This window comes from Diospyros lotus, chromosome 4 (assembly GCF_014633365.1).
Source record: "Diospyros lotus cultivar Yz01 chromosome 4, ASM1463336v1, whole genome shotgun sequence".
Classification (NCBI taxonomy): domain Eukaryota; kingdom Viridiplantae; phylum Streptophyta; class Magnoliopsida; order Ericales; family Ebenaceae; genus Diospyros; species Diospyros lotus.
Window position 1 is genome coordinate 9,425,216 of NC_068341.1, and position 22,314 is coordinate 9,447,529.

At 38.2% G+C, this 22,314-nt stretch overlaps 2 protein-coding genes across 3 annotated transcripts; one reads left to right on the forward strand and one right to left on the reverse strand.

The window, feature by feature from the left end:
• Window positions 1–335: 335 nt before the first annotated feature.
• On the forward strand, window positions 336–3,878 carry LOC127800317 (MLO protein homolog 1-like). 2 transcript variants are annotated; one of them, XM_052334865.1, is made up of 14 exons: window positions 338–746; window positions 837–894; window positions 1,002–1,261; window positions 1,368–1,484; window positions 1,569–1,629; window positions 1,725–1,810; window positions 1,960–2,034; window positions 2,124–2,212; window positions 2,336–2,385; window positions 2,584–2,624; window positions 2,716–2,889; window positions 2,977–3,012; window positions 3,097–3,225; window positions 3,327–3,878. In XM_052334865.1, the coding sequence occupies exons 1-14, from the start codon at window positions 624–626 to the stop codon at window positions 3,717–3,719; spliced, it is 1,692 nt and encodes a 563-aa protein (XP_052190825.1). In that variant the 5' UTR covers window positions 338–623; the 3' UTR covers window positions 3,720–3,878. The 2 variants fall into 2 exon arrangements, with proteins under 2 accessions (XP_052190824.1, XP_052190825.1); XM_052334864.1 differs by having other exon boundaries at window positions 336–746; window positions 2,716–3,012.
• LOC127800318 (putative pentatricopeptide repeat-containing protein At5g43820) lies at window positions 2,300–20,903 on the reverse strand. The gene is made up of 3 exons (XM_052334866.1): window positions 18,961–20,903; window positions 3,065–3,666; window positions 2,300–2,970 (listed from the first exon to the last, which is right to left on the reverse strand). Exon 1 carries the CDS (start codon window positions 20,733–20,735, stop codon window positions 19,062–19,064), a length of 1,674 nt encoding a protein of 557 aa, XP_052190826.1. The 5' UTR covers window positions 20,736–20,903; the 3' UTR covers window positions 2,300–2,970; window positions 3,065–3,666; window positions 18,961–19,061.
• Window positions 20,904–22,314: the final 1,411 nt, after the last annotated feature.

Sequence of the window (22,314 nt, forward strand, 5' to 3'; positions counted from 1 at the left end):
TTATGTTCTATTGTGTAAGAGATTATTATTAAAAATAAAACTCCTTTTTGAGGCAAAACAAAGGAATGATTCAAATTCAAATTCAAATGAAATGAATGGTCTATATTATTATTATTAATTAAGTCCAGAAATTCATTCTTAATTTTTTTTCTAAAAGAGTAATAAGAAAAGAAATTACTTTTCAACTATATATAAGAGGCGTTGGTGTTAACATTTTATTGTATGACACGAAGTAACGTATAATTTTCTGTTCAAATATTCCGAAAAGGATATTTTGGCGGCTACACGCTACAGCTAGCCGGCCGGCTGAATTTCATATCATCCTCTTCTCTCTCTCTCTCTCTCTCTCTCTCTCTCTCTCTCTCTGTCTTGCTAGTGGACATTGTTGTATTGGGTGGACAACCTCATTACCTGCCACAACAAGCAGAAGCGGCAGCGGCAGCGGCAGCAGCATAAACGACAAGGGTATATCGCTTTGCGATTTCCCTCGTTTACTACTCCTAATCCCGCGGCTTCATATTCTTCCCCTTCCCTTGTCTTCCATTAATTAATTCTCTCTTCCAAAGGCGATTCAACCCAGCACCAGCAGCAGCGCTGGTTCTTGATCGATCCAAACTTCAATTATGGCTGGTAAATCGAAAGGAAAGTCACTTGAAGAAACTGCCACTTGGGCTATCGCGCTTGTCTGCGCTGTGTTTGTGATCATTTCCATTCTCATCGAACATGGCATTCACTCTCTCGGAAAGGTACGTTTTTTCTGTTCTGGATCCGTTCATATTGTTAAAGAGGAAACACGAGACTCAAGACCACGAATTTCGTATTGCTTTGATTGGCAGTGGTTCCAGAAACGCAGGAACAAGTCCATGTCCGAAGCCTTGGAGAAGATTAAAGCTGGTATTTCGCCCGTTGTTAACCAACCATGGATTGCTTGTCTTGATGTTGTGAGTTTAATTAACTACCTCAACTATATCTTTAAATTTCGCCGGTTTATTAATTTGCAGAGCTGATGATTCTGGGTTTCGTATCCCTTCTACTGACTGTGGGCATGGATTACATCACGAGCATATGCATTCCTGTGAAACTGGGCAACAGAATGGTTCCTTGCGGGAAGAAGGAAGAAGAAGAAGAAGAAGAAGGCGGCGACGACGAAGACGTCGGCGGTGATCAAAGGAGGAAACTGCTTTCCTACGCTCGGAGTATGATACGGCGTCGCCTTCTGGCGGAGCCATCAGCCTACGGAAAGGATTATTGTGCCAATCATGTAAGTTAATTTATTTTGGTGTTGGCTGCTTCTGCTTGACCGTGGGTTATTTGTTCCCTTATTTGTGTTCTCATCTTCAATTCTTTATTAATGAATTGAAAATTAGGGGAAAATGTCGCTGATTTCATACTCAGCGGTGCACGAGCTGCATATATTTATCTTCGTCCTCGCCATCTTCCATGTCCTGTATAGCGTCATCACCATTGCTTTAGCTCAGGCCAAAGTAAGTGCATAAATTAATTTAATTTAACAAATATCCATATCATCATTCATAGTTATGCACCAAACTTCGTTTTACGTTCACCAGATGAAGAAGTGGAAGGCTTGGGAGGCGGAAACGTCCTCGCTGGAATATCAGTTCACCAATGGTGATCATTCATTTTATTAGCATTATTAAACCGTTCATATATTAATTAATTAATTAATTAATGTTGCTGTCTAAATGGTCAAAGCTGTACCACAGATCCTGCAAGGTTCCGGTTTGTTCGTCAAACTTCATTTGTGAGACGCCATGCAGGATTCTCCAGAGCTCCTGGGATTAGATGGATTGTAAGATCATCACAAATTATTTTCATATCTGTAAACCAAAAAATTAAATAAAAAGAAAAGATATCAAGTCTATATCTCATTGTCTGGAATTGGTTATATAAATTTTAACTCTTCAATATTTCTATCTTATTATATAAAATTTGTTATAGGTGGCATTTTTCAGACTGTTTTTTGGGTCTGTGTCAAAGATAGATTACATGACCATGCGTCATGGATTCATTAATGTAAGTAGATTATTCTAATTTTCTCCTAGATAGTAAAATTGGATGGATTCTATAAGGTGAAGTGACTAATTCGTTCAAGCTTATTACAGAAACATTTTGCTCCAAATAGCAAATTTGATTTCCATAAATACATCAAGAGATCCATGGAAGATGACTTCAAGGTGGTGGTCGGAATAAAGTATGAATCTCTCTCCTCTTTACACGTACCAGCATCAAATTAACAAACTCAGTTGCATGTTATATCTACAAATTGGGACACCCGTGATCTGCTAACAATCTTTCATTTGATTTAACTTTGCAGCATCCCACTCTGGATTTTCGCCGTCTGCTTACTGCTTATGAATGTTTACAGTAAGCAAATCTCCTCCTTATTCACTACAATCACGGTTTATTTAATCATATCTATAAAAACCCACAATCACTATCTTGATAACCCATAAATCGCGTGCACCAACTCAACGTATAATGTATAATGATTGATGGGTTCATAATAGTTTGGATGTTTAGTTATCTTCGTCTTGTAATTATAACTTAGAAGTACCGTTACAGGATGGTACACGCTTGGCTTGATCTCTTTGGTGCCACTCATTGTAAGACAAGACACCTGCAAGCTCATATAATTATCGACAATTAACATCGAATTCTACTAATAATCTGACACATGATTCGCCGTCTTTTTAGATAATTTTGTTAGTGGGCACCAAACTGGAACTTGTAATCATGGAGATGGCCCAACAAATCGAAGATCGAACTTCTGTAATCAGAGGAGCTCCAGTTGTGGAGCCAAGTAACAGCTACTTCTGGTTCAATCGGCCCCAGTGGATCCTCGTCTTAATACACTTCACTGTCTTCCAGGCTAGTTACATAAATTTCATCTTTCTCAGTAAAAGCTTGTTTCAAGCATTTGCATGGCGTCTCACAGTTGCTCTGTCTTTCCTGCAGAACGCATTCCAGATGGCGTTGTTCTTATGGACATTGGTAATTATTAGCAGATAATTAACACCAACATAATTCTGCCGTCAAAACTTACATAATTCTGTTGATCTGCACATTAAAATGCAGTACGAGTACGGGAGGGAATCGTGCCTCCATGAAAACTTGATCGTGAGCATATCAAGAGTTCTGCTAGCAGTCGCCCTTCAGTTCCTGTGCAGCTACATCACCTTCCCGCTCTACGCCTTGGTCACAACAGTAAGTATAACGTAGTTGACCCAATATACTGAGATTTTAAGACTTGATGTGTTGTTGCCATTTCCTCCAGCGTGTTCTTAGTGCTTCTTTGTTGTATACAGATGGGATCTCATATGAAGCAGGCTATATTCGAGGAGCAGACAGCCAAGGCGCTAAAGAAATGGCAGAAGGCAGCCAAGGATCGAAACAAGCAGCGAAGAGCAGGCGGGGCAGATGGCAGTTCTAATGCCGGATCCGTCTGGGACGGCGAGAATACACCCAGCCGGGGTACATCCCCCTTGCATTTGCTCCACAAGCATAGGCCCAGCGAGACTGATCAGCTCGAGAGTGCTCCCACTACTCCATTATCGTGCCCATCTGAGGCCGAGCTCTCAGAAACAGAAGGTTCCAGTCATGGCAGCAGACTTGAAATTCATCTTGCTCATGATCATCGTCACCCACCTGCAAGTAGTGAAGAAGCTCATGCGGTTGATTTTTCCTTTGTTAAGACATAGATGCTGTGCATGTATTCTGTATGTAATTAACGTCTAGGATTGTTTGAACATTTAGACTGCTATAGAATAACAATCTATAGCCTACACAGAGGGATCATCTGCACCGCATGTAGTAACAATAAGAATTAAAGCAATATTGATAAAAAATTTAAGGAGAAACTCCTTGAATATTCCTTTCTTCCTAGCAAACACGATTAGTAAGTCAGGATTTGTTAAGCCTACTCAAAAGTGTTGCTGTTATGTTTGATATGAAAGTTTTTCTGTTAAATTCTAATTCCTAATTTAATTTATTAGGACGCCCTTTTGGGAATATTTAAGCACATGTACATATGAGTGCACGTATGCCATGATTCTAAAAACATCATCATTTTCATCAGGGACTGGGAGCCACCATCCACATGATAAATACTAAAACAGAAGAACAATATAACATGAGGCCTTGTTTGATTTTATTGCAGTTTTTAGTTTTTTATTGTTGTTTTTATTTTTTCAAAAAAAATAGCAACACTGTTAGATGTCGTTTTCACAAAAAATGGACGAGCTAGAAAAAGCAGAAACACCTATGTTTGTTTCAATTCCTTTTGCCATTTTTACTCAGAAACAGATTTGAGTATTTTTACAATTATATTGGTAATATATTATATTTAAATAACACAATTACTTGACCTATCTTGGTCTCTCTATAAATAGGATCACAAATCTGATTATTAGATTGTGGCTGGGTGCAATACATAGGGTGCATGTGAGATTGTGAGTTTGGATGTATTGGATTTATGGGGTTGAGATGAGATAGTTTATGGGTAAATTGCATACATACCCCCTGTGGATTAACCCATTTTCAAAGACGCTTCCTACACTTCAAAATTGGCCCTAAAAGCCCCTGTGCTTTTAATTCTTTTCAAACACACCCTAAATCCAATACAAATAAAATTGGCCATTGGCCAAGCCCCTGTGCTTCTTCTTCAAATTCCAGCCAGCTGGTGACTTCTTCTTCTTCTTCTTATTCCCTGAAATGGGTTTGTTCCAAATTGAACTGAACCATTAGTTCCAGATTAGGGAAGAAGAAAAAGAAGAAGAGTTGCTGGCAGGCAATGCCTTCCAGCCAATGAAGAAGAAGAAGAGTCACATGGAACGATCTGGGTTTGTTCCAAATCAAACACAGCCATCATTCCTTGCATTCAATAAACCCTTCGTCCCAGATCAGGGAAGAGAAGATAATGCATCCGGCCAGCAAAGAAGAAGGAGAGTCTGCCAACCAGAAACAGTTTTCGGCCAGCAAATCTTCTTCTTCCTGGATTTGTTTTTGATTTTATGATTTTATCTTCAGTTAACTTTAATTTTAGATCATTAATTAAAGATATTAAATCAAAACTACATCATTCTGAATCAAAATTGATGGTGTTAGTTGTTAAATCTGATGGAGGGGGTGGGTGTGAAAAGAATTGAAAGCATAGGGGCTTTTAGGACCAATTTTAAAGTACAGGGTGTCCTTGAAAATGGGTCACACCACAGGGGGTGTGGGTGCAATTTACCCATAGGTTATCTATTTTGTACTTATTATTATTATTATGTATACCATGGACATATGAACATGGTTGAACCACGTTAAATCTATGTATCTTTGATTTTGATCCTATGTGAGAATGATAGAATTTAGTTTCACTATTAGGTTTTCCTAACAATTATACAATATATATATATATATAAATTATAATTAGGGTAAATTACACTAACCTCTCTTGAGGTAAGGCTAAATTCAGAGGGCATCATTTCTATTAACCATTAGAAAATGGAGTAACTTAACCATTTTATCCCTGCATTTTTCTCTTCCCGTTTCCTCCCCCTCTCTCTCTCCTCTAACTACAAAGAAATTTAAAAAAAATAAAGAACAAGACAAAAAAAAATTGATGGTGATCAGCCACCATTGATGGCTTCATCAATGAAGGGCTCACTTTCAACACCAATGGTGGTCAACAATCACAGGGATCACGAGCAGGCACCATCATTTTTTTTGTTTTTGAGAAATGGAAGGAGAACCAATATATATAGAAAGAGAGCCCTAGATATGACAAACCCAAGCTCATGGCTGGAGTTCAAAAACCTAGCAACATCACTATGTGAAACTGATACAGAAAGAAAGGGAAGGAGAGCGAGAGTGAGATAGTTATCGTTATCAACGAAAGAAAAGGTGCTTTTCAAACAAAAAAGAGATCGGATATAGAGAATTAGAGATATAAGGGAGAGAGTGTGAGTGCAGTTTGGATATTTTCCAAAATTTAACGATTGATTATTAATGGTCAAGGCACATTGTTACAACTTTTTAAACCTTAGAGGTACCAAGTGTAATTTATCAAAACAAAGGGCTGGTCCCCTGAATTTAGTCTTACCTCGGGGGAGGGAAGGTTAGTGTATTTTATCTTTATAATGAATAATATACATATGTTTAATAATACATCATGCTGAAAATTTGAACAGAAACATAAAAATCAGATGATGTTTTGTGTTTTTTTTTTTTTAACAGATGACAACTAACAAAAAAAAAAATCAGATGGCAGGCTCAATTTTCAATTCTCTAACTGAAAATGAAAACTAAGTACTAACACAAAATTCTAAAAACAGTAAATGAAAATGAACACATAAAAACCAATGGCAAAATCAAACAGGAAAGAAACCCAATATCAAAGTGTAACAATAATATACGATACAGGTTGGAGTTTGATCATACCCAAAAATAAAATTATGGTTATAATGGATACAATTGTGTGATAAAAGAATGATAAATACAATGAACTAGCATTGTCCATGCCAATACTATTCAAGTACACCCCTTGAATAAATACCACACTTTGCAAGGGGGAAAAAAAAAAAGAACTCTCCCTAAATGTATATTATTCCTTACTTTTTTCAAACAAAATGCAAGAAGGAAAAGAAGACAGACCTAAGAACAAGCAAACAAATGTAGAGACACATAAATCATCGCCAATTTCATCATGAATATGGTTGTTATGCCTGGTTAAACCATCACGAAGGGGCTACTGGGCTAGACTGAAGTTGGACAGACCAACCAAAATTAAAGCAAAAGGCCCAATGAAGCAGGCCATACGTTACGAGTAATGGGCCCAACATGAGGCCCAAGAGAGAAAAAAATCAAAGGAAAGGGTTATAAAACCGTTCCTCGACTGTGTTAACTCATTTGTGCACACACTATCTCCTTTCGATTTTTGCTATCTACCCCCCCCCCCCCCCCCCCCCCTTCTCCCTATTGCATTTGTATCTCTCCCACTCTTTCAATTTTCAGTGAATCTTTAAGAAACCCTACAATTCAATGATGCAAAACCCAGAAAAGAATTTCGCTTCTCAACAAATTTTGGGTTGCCATAAACAATACCAGATCTATGGTAGAGCTGGGAGTGGTTGATTTCGGTTTTTCTTTCTTGCAGATTTGCAAGTGAGTTTGTTGAAAAGATGAATGTGCCTGTGCTTGTGACTATTGCTGCCACAATTGGTAACATCTTGAAGCATGGTAGAATGCCTACTGTTGCAGGTAATTCCCCCTTCTGATACTCAATTTCGCAATTTTAGAACCTCTTCCGAAAGTGAGTGTGGATTTGTATTTCACTTAGTAGTTTGTGATTGGATTTTCTCGTTCTCTGTTTTCCCAATTAGTAATCTGTATGATGGTGCCCAAAACCAATAGGATTTTTCTACAGTCCAGTTTGATTCCATGATTCCAACATCAGAACTTAATCTTCTCTGCTCATTTTTCATCTCTTGGTTAGCTTTCCTTCCCTGGAAGACACAGAAAAAAGCCACTTTACTACTTGCTACCTACCACCATAGTTCCATATTCTAGAATATCAATGACTTCATTATTTTTCTTACTATGACAGGAGCTATAGTGTACATAAAAGGAGGAATTCAACTTGGAAACTACTATAGAAGGCATTGTTATAGCCATTTCACTTATTGGAGCCACACTTAATCACAATGTACTCTAGACCCATACCGGATTGGTTGGGCTGACACCCTATGCTAATAATGTCATCAAATTTCTATTTTATTAGTGATTTGATAGTGTTGTAGTCTCCAAATGTCTATATTCTGCTTATAGAAAAGCTGTTAGATGTGTTTGGAATTGGTTTAGCTGTTACCCTAGTCCCGTTCAACATATCTATGACTACCACATTAGATATAAGGGGTCATGGAATATTCTTCCACACTTTGCAGGTTTTGGACCTTCCAGTGAAATGTTTTTGGCTTATTGCATGGTTTTTGGGATGTCAATAATGGACTTGCCTAGCTGGATATTGATGCTTCGGGTTCGTTCTTTTTCATCTCTTATTTATTTTGCATTAGGGGTACTATATTTACTAAAATCTTCACGGTGGCTTGCGAGTAAAGGAAGGATACTTTAGGCAAAACAAGGTTTGCAGACTTTCAAATTGAAACCCCCAATACACCCAAACTTACAAATCTTTACAAAATATTTGTGTTCCTCGCATCCTTCCTTTACTCACAAGCCACTATGGAGATTCAGGTAAATATAACACTGTTAATGCAAAATAAATAAGATATGGAAGAGAAAGAACCCCAAGCATCACCTCCAGCTAGGTGAGTCCATCAATGACATCACAAAAACCATGTAATATGCCAATAACATTCCACCAGAACCTGCAAACTGTATAAAGAAAAAGAAGAGTATTCAACAACCCCCTTATATCTTACGGGGTAGTCCCAGGTATGTAGAAGGGGCTAGGGTAACAGCTAAACCAATTTCAAGCCCATCCAATAGCCTTGCTATAAGCAGAACATAGACATTGGGAGACCACAACATTATCAAGCCACTGATAAAATAGAAATTTGACAGCATTGTTAGCGTAGAGCGCCAACCCCAATCTGATATGGGTCCAAAGCCTTCTATAGTAATTTCCAGTTGAATTCCATTTTTATGTACACTATAGCTCCTGCCGTGGTAAGAAAAATAATGCAGTCATTAATATTCTAGAATATGGATCTATGATCCTCAGTAAAAAGTAGAGAAGTGGCTTTCTTCTCTGTATCTTCCAGGGAAGGAAAGATAACCAATAGATAAACAAAAGAGGATAGAAGATTACATTCCAATGTTGGACTCAGGGAATCAAACTGGAATCTAGAAAAATCCAATTGGTTTTATGGACCATTATACTGACTACTAATTGGGAAAATAGAGAATGGGGAAATCCAATTACAATCTATTAAGCCAAATACTAGTCCACTGTGACTTCCACAATTGGACCCAAAATTGCAAAACTGAGTACTATAATGGGGACGTACTTGCAAGAGTAGCATTATCCCATCCTTGCAAGATGTTTCCAATTGTGGCTGCAACAGCCACTAGCACAGGTGCATTCATCAATCAAAAAACTCACTCCCAAATATGTAAGGAAGAAAACTGAAATCAAGCACTCCCAAGTCTACCACAGATTTAATACTGTCTGCAGCAACCCAAATTCAGTTGAGAAATAAAACCTTTTCCAAGGTTTTGGGGTGATCAATCTTGGCTTTGGATGTTTGGGATTGCTGATTTGAGCCTTCAAGTACATACGTTTGCTCATTATGATTATGTCAAACTCTCTCACTTGATCTCTTTTTTTTTAGCTTTTTAATATTTTAGGGTTACTTGATTGCTTCCTTCCCAAACCTTTATGCTTGATGAAACAAAACCCTAATCCCCTTTTGTGAGAAACCCTATCAAATGTTACAACCCTCGGGTAAAACTTACCCTCAAAAGCTAGTTGTTAAGGGGAGGGTGCCCAAGAGGTTATAAACCTCACACCAGGAGTCTGAACTACCAATATGGGACAAGTCTCATACCCTGTAAGGGACCATAACATACCACCACACTCCGCAACCCAGCGCCCACAACGGCAGGCTGTGCACTAGCCACTGCTAGTCCCAAGCAAACACTGCAATGTCGGCGTCACCTCCATCGCCACTCGCTTGCATTGGGAACCATGGGGTCGGCTCTAATACCACTGTTACAACCCTCGGGTAGAACTCACTCTTAAAAGGTAGCTGATAAGGGGAGGGTGTCCAAGAGGTTATAAATCCCACACCATGAGCTTGAACTTCCAATGTGGGACAAGTCTCATACCCTACAATGGACCATAACATCAAAGACCTATATGTCAAGATGTTTTCCTCTCAACTACACCTTTGTTGTGAAATTGAACCACTAAAACCCCCATCTTTGTAAAACTCCACCTCAAAACCCTTCTTTGTGAAACCTTAACCTCTCCTTCATCTGAGACCTCAATGTCGCACACCCTCCCTCTTGACACACCCTACAACAATGTTGCCCCAGCTTGGCAGCTTTGACCACTTGATAATCAGCAACCATTGCCAAAAAGGCCAACATTCCATACACATGCTTCACATACCTCTTCTCTCACCTACACAAGCGCTTTGCAGGCATGGAATGGCAACCAAGGGTCAGAAAAACTCTAATTTTGGTTAAGAATGTTACATCCTAATTTGGGAACACGTATATCTTGTTCTAGAATTGGTTTGAGATAAACCTGTGACAATTTATCCCTATCCGGGATAAGCCCAATTCAAGCTAAATATATCTAACCCAGTACAATTGCACCAATCAGCCCACCTAGGACTCAATCCATTGGCACCCAACTCGATAACCCATCTAGCCTGTTAACCTGTACCCAAATCAAGATCCATTAAACCCTATGTTATTATGTTGATTCAATGGCCAAACAAACCCTCCTTCTACTCTATTTTTCACACCCATTTTGTCCTTTCAATCAAATATAGGTAGGAACACTAGTTTTAGGGCATTTAGTGATTATTTAGGAATTTGTATACTCAATTCATTATTTTAGTGCTTTATTTTTTATTTAGTTTATATACTTCATTGTTAGGTGATCCAAGCGTGTCCAAGTTGGGATCTAGCTGATCAGTTATTCTTCGATTACTATTGTGAGTTGAAAGTTTGTATTATGATGTTTTTTCATTCATGCCACTTAGCTTGCACAATTTTTCAATTTCTTTTTTTTTTTTTTCAGTAAGTACAACCTTTTCAATTTCATTATTTAACAAGATGTTGTTAATTGCTATGACTTGTGATTTTCAAGAGCACATGTCGAATGATTTGTTGGTTCAATTATACATGATGTTGAATGATTTGTTGCATACACTACTTCATTCAATTTTTTTTTAGTAGTGTAGAGACTTGTGAATATTGTATCACATGTCATTTAGAGTAGCTTGTAGAACTTTGAGTTGCTAAAAGCAAATGATGTTAGTTGTTGGTCCCCCATGTTCCACCCCAATTAGTGGGGAGTTGCAAACATTGTGTTAACGCAAGACATACGGCTCATTTTTGTTACACCACTTGGTCTATTTTTATTCAATTACTATTCTTCTTGTTTACTCCCTTTTGTGCATGTATTTTCATTGCATGATTTAGTATTGTACCCCTTTATCCAATATCTCATTCATGACCAAAAGAGAGGTTATTAGGTCTTCACCCCAACCCCAATTCTGGAACCCAGTTGCCTTTATCTTATTATTGTTTTTCAGCTAATGAGGTATAGTATTAGGTCTCTTCAATTAGCCTTTTATTTTTTTCAATTTAATTGACTAAACAAAAAGGATATTAGCCCTTCACCACCATAACAAATTGATGAGAGTTACTGTCTTCCCTCCCTCTGCTTGTTGTACATCAATAACTTTGTTACTTTATTAAAATTCTTAAGCACTGTGAACTGTTAGTAATATATCAAAACAAAAGATGATTCCATTAGATTAGAAGTTATAAAGGTCCTAAATATTGGAAACCCCTACAATACATATTGCTGCTTCCATTACTAATCATTGAGTTGTTTAAAGGGAGATATTTCACAAAGTCATGAATATGGGCCTGCAAGGTGTGGCTTTCTGTTGGAAATTAAATCCCACAATCTATGGGATTGATTATAATCAATCTTAATTGTTGGGATTGATTGATTGATGTAAATTAGTAATTGATGTAATTAGAATTCCTTCTTTTTTCCTTAGTTATAGGGATTTGATTGATTTCTTTCTCCTATACATATTGTAACCATTCCTAGTAAAGATTAGAAAAATATATACCAAATTTTCTCACAATTGTTCATTAGAAAAATATATACCAAATTTTCTCACAATTGTTCATGATATCAGAGTTGTGAAGCATCCTCCGGCTTGCGATACCTACTGACCCAAACACCGACCCCCTGCACTAGCAACGACGGTGGTGTCGACTAATCCAACGACCACCATGGCCTCACCGACCAACTCTCCACCAGCGGAACCCTCTATGTTTTTGACCCTCGACTCCCACACCGAACAAAACATGTTAAAGGAAAGGAAATCTGCATTCATATGTAATTGATATGTGATAGGAGCAAATTGTGGATCAAGCAAACAATCAGCATTTAGACAAGAGTAATTTTAGGATCTTATTTTTCTGAATCCCTAGAATAGCTTCTCTACACTTGTATATAGGAGCTAGCCTTGTACAGTTATAGTATTGCAATATACAGAACTTTCCCACATCAATTTGATTAAAACACTGTCCTGACGCCTCCTTCCCTCAATCCTGGCACTGCCACTGTGCAAACGTCCCACCTTGACCAGCACCCCATCCCCTTGACTGTTCGTCGTCTCAATGGCACCAATTTTCGGGAATGGTACCAATATGTGAAGCTCATGATAACTGGTAAAGGGAAAATGAGCTATCTTACTGGTGTTCCGCCAATCCCAAGCCCTCAATCTCCCAAATACAGCACATGGGTAGCGAAAAATTCTCTGGTAATGGCTTGACTCATCCAATCCATGGAACCCAAAATTGGAAGGTGTTATTTGTTCTATAACGATGCCCAAGAAGTGTGGATTGTTGTCCACCAAATGTACTCCAACTTGGAGAACGTCTCTCAATTGTTTGAAGTCCGGACTACCTTACACTCCACAAAATAGGGAAGTATGTCTATCACAGAATATTTTAATACCATTTCTGAGTTGTGGTAGGAGCTTGATCTATATCATACTGTTACTTAGCATTGTACTAAGGATGATCAACTGTTTCTAGCTATGCAGGAGAAAGACCGTGTCTTTGATTTTTTACAGGGACTCAATGCTGATTTAGATGAGGTATGGGGCCGTATTTTGGGCACCAAACCTCTGCCGATTGTCAATGAGGCCTTTGCAATTGTCTGCCGTGAAGAAAGTCGCAAACGTGTTATGATGCCTCATTCCAAAGATCCCGACATGGATTCTACTACCCAAGGCTTCGCATTAGCAACTTATCGTCCTAAAAAATCCAATGGACCTTCTGGGCAGCAGTCTCTCAGGCCTCAGAAAGATCGTTTATGGTGTAAGCATTGCAACAAACCATATCATACCAAGGAGACTTGTTGGGACTTCAATGGAAAGCCTGCCGACTGGAAACCCATAAGTCAAAGATGCACAAAAACAGCTGATGTTGTTGATGCCCCACTTGCCTCTCCCTCCTCTAGCATCTTACCATTCACAACCGAACAAATGGCGGTGCTGAAAAAACTCCTCTATCCTACTAAGGAACCTGATTTTAGTTCCACTACACTTATGGCTCACAAAGATAAAATCAGCTTTTTTGTTTCCCTTTTATCCTACAAAGGTCTCCAAGACGTTTGGATTGTGGATTCCAGAGCGACTGACCATATGTGTGGCTCTTTGGCTAGACTCCTTAATTTTCACCCTTGTATAGAGGACATTGGTATTGCCATGGCAGATGGGCCCTTGTGTAAGGCCGCAAGCCAAGGTGATCTCATGGTGTTTGGGTTGCCACTTAAATCTGTTCTTTATGTACCAAAATTATAGTGCAATTTAATCTTTGTTCATAAATTAGCAACTGATTTACATTGTTCTATAATTTTTTTTCCTTCCCACTATTAATTTCAGGATTTACCATTGGTGAGGATGATTGGCAATGCTATAGAGCACAATGGCCTACACTATTTGTCCAATGGTGGTCTATTCAGTCCTTCTGTTCCTGTGGGTCTTCACACTATCTCTGAATTCGATGTCCTTCTCTGGCACCAACAATTAGAAGATCCTAGTTTTTCATATTTAAAGTTTTTGTACCCCCAGTTATTCCTTAATAAAGACCCTAGTTCCTTTCATTGTGATCATTGTGTACTAGCAAAACATTCACGTTCTCCCCATCCCTCTCGTCCTTATACACCATCACACCCATTCCACCTTGTGCATAGTGATGTCTGATGTCCATCTCAAGTTTCCACCATCACTGGCAAACAGTGATTTGTCACATTTATTGATAATCATACTCGGGTTTGTTGGGTCTACTTGGAAAGATAAGTTTGAGGTTCCCATGATCTTCAAACAATTTCACCAGCTTATCAAAAATGTTTTCCAGTCTTTTATAAAGATCATTTGCACTGACAATGGTAAAGAATACTTTTCTCATGCCTTTAATCACTATCTTCAAGACCAGGGTATCTTCCACCAAAGTTCTTACTCTTATACTCCTCAACAAAATGGAGTAGCCGAGCGCAAAAATCGTCACTTGCTCCAAGTTGCCCGGTCCCTCATGATCACTAATCACGTCCCTCATGCTCTTTGGGGAGAGGCTCTTTTGACTTTAGCCTACCTTATCAATCGGTTGTCATCCAAAGTTCTCAAGTTTAGCACTCCACTTAGTGCTTTACTCTCTGTCTTTCCTTCATCTCACATTCATAACTCTCTTCCACTTCGGGTTTTTAGGTGTCTTGCCTTTGTTCACAATAATCAACCCAATCCCAATAAGCTTAACCCCAAAGCCTACAACTATATTTTCCTAGGCTCTCAAAAAGGGTACAGGTGCTATAATCCTCCCTCCAAAAGATTTCTGATTTCTTATGATGTTTCCTTTGTGGAACACCAATTCTTCTATCCCCAAGCTACTGTCCAGGGGGAGACTTCATCAAGAGATCATAGTTGGGATCCAATAGCCGTAGGAGAACTTGTTAGACCAAACCCTGAGCAATAAGCTTTTCCCTTGCATCATGTAACCTTACATGCCCTTGATTTTCCTAGCTCTTCCTCTCCAAACACTCAAACCGAACCGATCCCAAATCCAGGGGAAGCATCCCACAATGTTGGACCACCATTGAAGCGCGTTTACCCTCATAGGCTACACACTCTTGAACATAACCATGAGTCTGAACCAGTGATAGATCCTCCTGTGGAAAAGGAACCAAGTGTGGTTGAAGAAGATGTAAAAGAAGAAGATGACTTGGATCTCCAATTGTTGTTAGAAAAGGGGTAAGAGCTTGTACAAAGCACCCAATTTCTAACTATCTCACATATTCTCAGTTATCAAGAAGTTACAAGGCCTTTATTTCCAAAGTAGTGAGATTCAAGTGCCCCGCACCATTCTTAAAGCATTACAAGATCCACAGTGGGAAATGGCGGTAATGGAAGAAATGAAAGCTCTAAAAAAAAATGGAACATAAGAGATGGTGGAGTTGCCCAAAGGAAAAAAGATTGTTGGAAGCAAGTGGGTGTTTACAATGAAGTACATATCAGACGGCACTGTAGAAAGATATAAGACTCAATTGGTGGCTCAAGGGTATATCCAAACCGATGGAGTTGACTACGAAGAGACCTTTGCTTCGGTGGCAAAACTAAATACAATTCAAGTATTGCTATCACTAGCTGCAAACTTGGATTGGGAATTACACCAAATGGATATTAAGAATGCTTTTTTGAATGGCACTGAATGAGGAAGTCTACATGAGAGTTCTTCCAGGATTTGAGATGCATGCCGGATCATGGAAGGTATGTAAATTGAAAAAAACCCTTTATGGTCTAAAATAGTTTCCTAGAGCATGGTTTACTAGATTTAGCTCTGTTATGAAGAAACTTGGATATAAACAAGGATAGGCATATCACACTTTATTTGTCAAAAGAAGTGATAATGGGAAGCAAGTAGTTCTAATTGTCTATGTAGATGATATGGTTATCATAGGTGATGACACTACAGAGATTGTGAATTTAAAGAAAAAACTCCAGTCAAAATTCGAAGTGAAAGATCTTGGAACTCTAAAGTATTTCTTGGGAATGGAGTTTGCTAGGAGTAAACGAGGAATTTTCATCTCACAAAGAAAATATGTTCTGGATCTGTTGAAGGAAACAGGAAAACTGGGATGTAGACCTACATCGACACCTCCAGAGAGGAATTGGAAACAAAAGATTACAAATGATGATCCTCCAGTGGACAAGGAGACCTATCAACACCTAGTTGGCAAATTGATTTATCTATCCTTAACTAGGCCAGACATCGCATTCAGCGTGAGCTTGATCAGCCAATTCATGCATGCTCCCACGAAGAGGCTTATGGATGCAGCAATTCAAATCCTGAGATACTTAAAAAGAAGTCTAGGAAAATGGTTACTCTTCAGAAAGACAAGTACTAAGGATGTAGTAGGATACTCAAATGCAATTTGGGCAGGAGCACTAGATGACAGTAAATCTACAATTGGGTATTGCACTAAAGTTTGGGAAAATCTAGTCACTTGGAGAATTAAAAAAACAAACCGTTGTTGCAAGAAGCAGTGTAGAAGCCGAGTTTCGTGCATTGGCTCGAGGAACTTGTGAGCTCATTTGGATCCAAAGACTTATGGCAGATTTAAACATGATTATCACCAGTCTCATAAAACTGTACAACAACAGTAAATCCGCTATAAGTGTAGTACACAACCCAGTTCAGCATGACAAGATGAAGCACATTAGAATTGATAGACATTTCATCAAGTCTGGAATAGATAACGGAACTATATTATTGTCCTATGTTCCCACAACTTCTCAGAAAGTTGATATTCTTACCAAACCTCTATCCAAACCAAGCTTTCAGTCTTGTGTGGGCAAACTGGAAATGATTGACATCTATTCACCAACTTAAAGGGGAGGGGAGTGTTGGAAATTAGATCCCACAATCTATGGGATTGATTATCAATCCCAATTATCCCACAATTTATGAAATTGATTATAATCAACCTTAATTGTTGGGATTGATTGATTGATATAAATTAGTAATTAATGTAATTAAAATTCCTTCTTTTTTCCTTAGTTATAGGGATTTGATTGATTTCTTTCTCCTATATATATTGTAACCATTCCTAGTGAAGATTAGAAAAATATATACCAAGTTTTCTCACAATTGTTCACTCACATACATCAGTTTCAACAGCCCCATTTTTTGTAAAAGTCCATTGTCTTGAAACCTCTAGAAGGTAACACAATCAATTGGAGAAAAATAAAAATAAGATTAGAAAAAAAAATGTGGCATTAGAATTATACAAGATATAACACTAAGCTTTAATCACCACTGGATAAGGTCATCTATTATTGACCATAGCTTCCATAAAGCCATTATTATATCTATGTCGTGCCTAGAGTTTCCCATCAAGTTTTCTTTGGTTCTCTCTACCTCTTTTGCAACAAAATACAACACATCTGCCATCATAACTGACAGTCTTAGAGCGCCTTTGTAACTGCTCATAATGCAAGAATTGAGACACCTCATATACGCCCCGCCGCACCGGAAGGGGGGGGGGTATATTTGCTGTGTTCCTTTTATATCTGCACCATTCTATATTATACAGAAAGACAATGAAAACCCTAGAGTACAAGAAAAACTGGCAATGGAGGGTCATTCGTTTCAACAAATAATGCCCTTAAAATAATTTGGGGAGATGAAGGTCTTCACTGCTGCACTGCACCTCAACAATATTCAGGATTCAATTTTGTCATAAACGTTAAATTCTCAGGTCAAGAAATAGCATTTGCAACTAGTGATGCAAAATGTGAGCAAAGGGGTTTGGCTCTACAAATGAAGTACCCTTTATTGGAAGAGAGCCAAGAATAGCCCAAGACTCATTATTAAAGCAGGTATTTAGCATTCAAGTCATGCAAAAGGCCATGACTGGTTGTCTTATGCAATTGTTTCAGTAAGGTCTGCGAATGGTGCAAATCACCATAAACTCTCCCAATCTTATTGCTGCAAAGGACAAAAAACCAAATTGGAACCACAAATGATCAGCACTTTCACGTTTTATAGATCTAATCCAAAATTGAGTTCAACTCCCCAAGGTACTCAAAAGGATCACATGATCCAGAACGAAATCTCCTAGGATGTTTACTTTATTGGGTTGTTGCTATTGCAGGATTCATTAATTTTGTTCTCCTAGTATCCCCGAGACCCAAGGATCACAGAACCCACACCTGTAAATACTAAATAATAATAAAAATGTTAAAACAGTTAGCAAAATGACTTCTTTGCAAGCACAAGGCACTAATCAAGACTCCTCTTGCAGTTATTCAGCTGTTGCTCCCTTGTCCAGGAATAGAAAAATAAATATCATGTATTACCTAATCAAATATTCCATAAAAAGGCTCAGGACCAAAAACCTCTTATGATTAACTTATAATGGATGTAAACCAATCTTTTGTACTTCAAAAGCTAAAGTCAGTTCTTTCTTCCCATGCATTATGCGATCCAGGCTCCAAGCAACCAGTAAGCACTCAGAATTGTAACAGAGAACCCCAGGGAAGTAACTATGAAACAGTAAAAAAAACAACCCTGTCATTCCCAGGGAAGTAACTATGAAACACGCTACTCTTAAGTTTATCAGCATGTGCAATAATATAGAACAGTTTCTCGTGCCAATAAATCCTCAGGGAAGTAACTGCATTCAGGCAATTGCAGTTAATCTGACACAATGTAAGACAAATACTGACTAGAAACACTACAACTTAGACTTCATGACTTAACAAAATAGACAAAAGAAAATCATTCAAAGCACAAGTTAGATAGGCTAACCAGGACTACTGGACTCCTCCAATAACTGAAAAACAATGGAGTATTGAAGTAAACAACCCTGTCATGTTTATAACGAGTTAAGTGACTATTTCTCTGTAGGCCCTTCATATATCCAGTAGGCACTCGTATTTTTGACATTGGCAAGTCTGATACTAGATGCATATAAGTATAGGATGTGAGTTTGGCATGATTCAGTATTAAACTCCAGGGGACATGTTTGTATATAAAGTTAACTGAGAAAGACTATCAGAAGAAAGTTGCAGCAGTTGCAGCTGATAAACATGAAAGCTTAAAAATGAAACATAATTGATGCAACAACATTTATAAGCTTTAGAGCATCCAAAGAATGTAAAGCATTGGACTTACAGAAAGATTATTCCTTTAGCAGACATGTTTGGACCTCTTGCTAGAAAGTAAGAAAGAGGCACCCATCAAGTAATAGCACTTCCAGCTGATAAAGACTGCAATCAGAAATGCCACCCTCTGGCACGCCAAAGTCTGCGTGATTTCTCACTATGACGAGCAACTTTAACTTTCAAGAAAAGCTTGTAAGCCATGTCAACTCTATTTGAAGATAACAGTTTGTTATTCAACTTGCTATAAATAAGATTGCTTGGACAAAAACCTTTTTGTAGAGATTCTTCCATGACGAGTATGGCATTCTCAAGCTGCCCTACATTACAAAGGCCATTAATTACATATTCATACACTTCCAAGTCAGAAGAGTATCCATACTTTTGCATCTCATCCCATATATTCAACAACATGCCACATTTACCAAATTTTGAAAGTCGCATTAGCAACAATTTGTAGGCACTAAGCGAAACTTGACATCCAGCCTTCCTTGCTTTCTTATAGATCATCAGAGCTGCATGTGGCGGACCATAGCTACACAGCGGTTCAATGAAAGAGGTTATAGTCCCGGGAGTGGGAACAAACCCTCGGGCTAACATCTCATCAAACATTTCGATTGCATCTGCAACTTTTCGAGCTTTGATTAAAGCTGCAATAAATCTGGTGTAAGTATCCATATTTGGTTCACAGTTATTCCTCAGCATATGCTCGTAATATTTCATGCCTTCATCAAAATTACCAACCGAAATGAAATTAGAGATCATCGAATTGTAAACACCAGTGTCTGGAACACATCCCCTCTCCTTCATATTTTCAAAAATCTCAACTGCATCGTCAATTTGACCAGCTCTTCCTAAACCCTCCAGAAGATAACTGAACGTTAAACAATCCGGATAAAACTCATCCGCCATCATTGCTCTAAGGGTCGTCTCAATCTCACCGATTCTTCCCAATCTGGACCACCCACCAATAACAATATTATATGACATTCGGTTGAAGGGTATCTTCTCTTTCATTTTGTTAAGAAACGAATTTGCAGCACCTACGTGGGACCTTCTGCACAAACACCATAAAAGCACGTTCAGAGACTCTGTATCGCATTTGGACCCCAACTCCTGTAACTGTCCGAACACTTGGATCGCTTTCGACACCTGTCGAGCCCTAATATAACTGTCCATTACAATCGCCAGTGTGTCTGAAACAGGGGATATTCCTTCCCGTTTCATATCACGCAGAATCGCCATCATGAAATTAAAGAACTTCCTTCTGCCCAATGCTTTAAGAATTATGTGATAAGCATCAATTTCTTTATGAATTTTCGGTTGCTTGATAGCCCAATAAAAGAACGTAACCATAGCTTCGCCGCCTAAATTGCCTCTGTTAACTACCTTGGCAACGGTGTCGATGCGCAATTCGACGCCGGCGTCTGATAGGGCTTGCTCGGTCGCGGCTTTTCCGATATGTTTCTGAAGGAAGATGCCGCGTAGCTTATCTTCCGGGGCTAGAAACCCATCGACCGCCTTACTTTGAAGCCGCTTCTGGTTCGCTGAAGTTTCAATTTGGGCTGATGTGCTGCGTCGTCGGATTGGTAACAGATCCGCGAGCTCGTTCAGGAGGCGGGATTCGTGTTGAACTTCGGGAAGCTCCTGTTCCTCGACCACTGAGCATTGGGTTTTGGTCGACAAAGGAAACTGAAACGGGGGATTTGACGAAAGAAGACAGCGTGGACAGCGCCCGGTTGTGTGGAATCGCTGTAGATGCTCCATGGTGATCCGTAAAAATGCCATGAAAATTCCTTTCGTCTGCCGGCAAGCGCTGCATTCACACACGCCCCGGAAGCTCTCCGCCGGCTTCACCTACGGCCCCTCGGGCTGGGTTTTTGCCCCTTCGGCTGTGTCAACCTCTAAGCTAAGAACAGTGCTGTTTCGGCTGCCATCCACGTTATCTTTTCTCGGTCAGAATCCCAACTATTATTTGGGAATGGCATTAACCAACCTCTATATATATATATATATATAGAGAGAGAGAGAGAGAGAGAGAGACGAGATCCCTTTATTTGTTTTTATATTCGTAATTTTATTTGTATTTTCATTTTTGTATTTTTTTAGATAATCACCCTTTCACAACTTCTAGCGATCGTGCTATCAATTAGGATAGAAAATATACATAGCAGGCTAGCCCTTCGATCTTTGTGTAGATAGAGAATCGAACTTACAACCCGTTAAATTGACACTGACATATTATTTATCTGATCATTCGAGCTATACTCTAAGGGTTTTATTTTTGTATTCTTAAGTAGAGGTGTTCAAAAAAACTGATGCACCGCGAAAATTGACCAAACCAAACTAAATCGGTCGATTTTTTATTTTTACTATTGAAAACGGTTTGAACGCTATACAAACCGCACGGTTCATGGTTTGTACAGTTGGAGGTTAGGTTTTAAATCGAATCGTCCAAGAAAATATAAAAAAAAATATTATGAATTGCATTGCTAAAAAGGTTAATTTGATTGCATAATTCATAATTCATTGCTAAACAGATTAATTTGATAATTTATTTATTTTATAAATAGGTTAATTGCATAATTCATTGTTAAACTGATTATTTTCTATTTTCAATGTTATATGTTGAATTATACTATTTTATTTTTATTTTTTGCTCTTATTTATTTATCTTTGATTGTCTTTATTTACCAATATTTGTATATTTATTTATCATTTTTAAATAGCATTTTTAGTGATTTTAAAGCTTACTTGTACCAGATTTTTAAACTGCGATAAATCACAACAAACTAAATCTCAAATGCATTTTTATTTTCTACATTTGAGGTTTGGTTTGTTACAATTTGGCCGCACCCTAACCAGAGGTCAGAAAACTGCACCAACGATTTGACGTGCTGAAAATAGTTTAAACCAGTCAAATTGCATCACGTATACCCTTATTCTTAAGTTGTGTTTGGGAGAGGTTTAATAATGAAATTGAGTAAATTAGAAACGGGTGAAATGAAATATTATGTCTCTTCTGTTTTGAAGAGGAATGAGTTAAGAAGTAACAAAATTTTGATATAAATAATGGATATATAAATCTATCTCTATCCCAGGGGACAGTATAATGCTCCTTTTGAGTAGATTAGATGGAAAAGTGTTTCGTTCAATCTCCTTTTGTTCCGTTATTAATAGGCTTTTCCAGCAAAGATACTTTATTTTCATTTGTTGCCATTTCATTTAATTCAATTAATATTTATAATAATTTAAAATACAACGTTAGTTTGTTGATGGTAAATGTGAGAGGTAAGAGAGATTATAATCGTACAACGCTTCAAATTTCGTAACAATATGCCTGATTTGTTTTTTTTTAAATATATAA

Excerpts from the sequence above, each read along its gene's own strand:
- LOC127800317 (XM_052334864.1), top strand. The coding sequence starts at position 624 with ATGGCTGGTAAATCGAAAGGAAAGTCACTTGAAGAAACTGCCACTTGG. Across the intron at positions 2,213-2,335 it reads AAGGTGGTGGTCGGAATAAA|CATCCCACTCTGGATTTTCG; the intron begins GTATGAATCTCT and ends TTAACTTTGCAG. Across the intron at positions 2,625-2,715 it reads TCTCTTTGGTGCCACTCATT|ATAATTTTGTTAGTGGGCAC; the intron begins GTAAGACAAGAC and ends CCGTCTTTTTAG.
- LOC127800318 (XM_052334866.1), bottom strand. The coding sequence starts at position 20,735 with ATGGCATTTTTACGGATCACCATGGAGCATCTACAGCGATTCCACACA.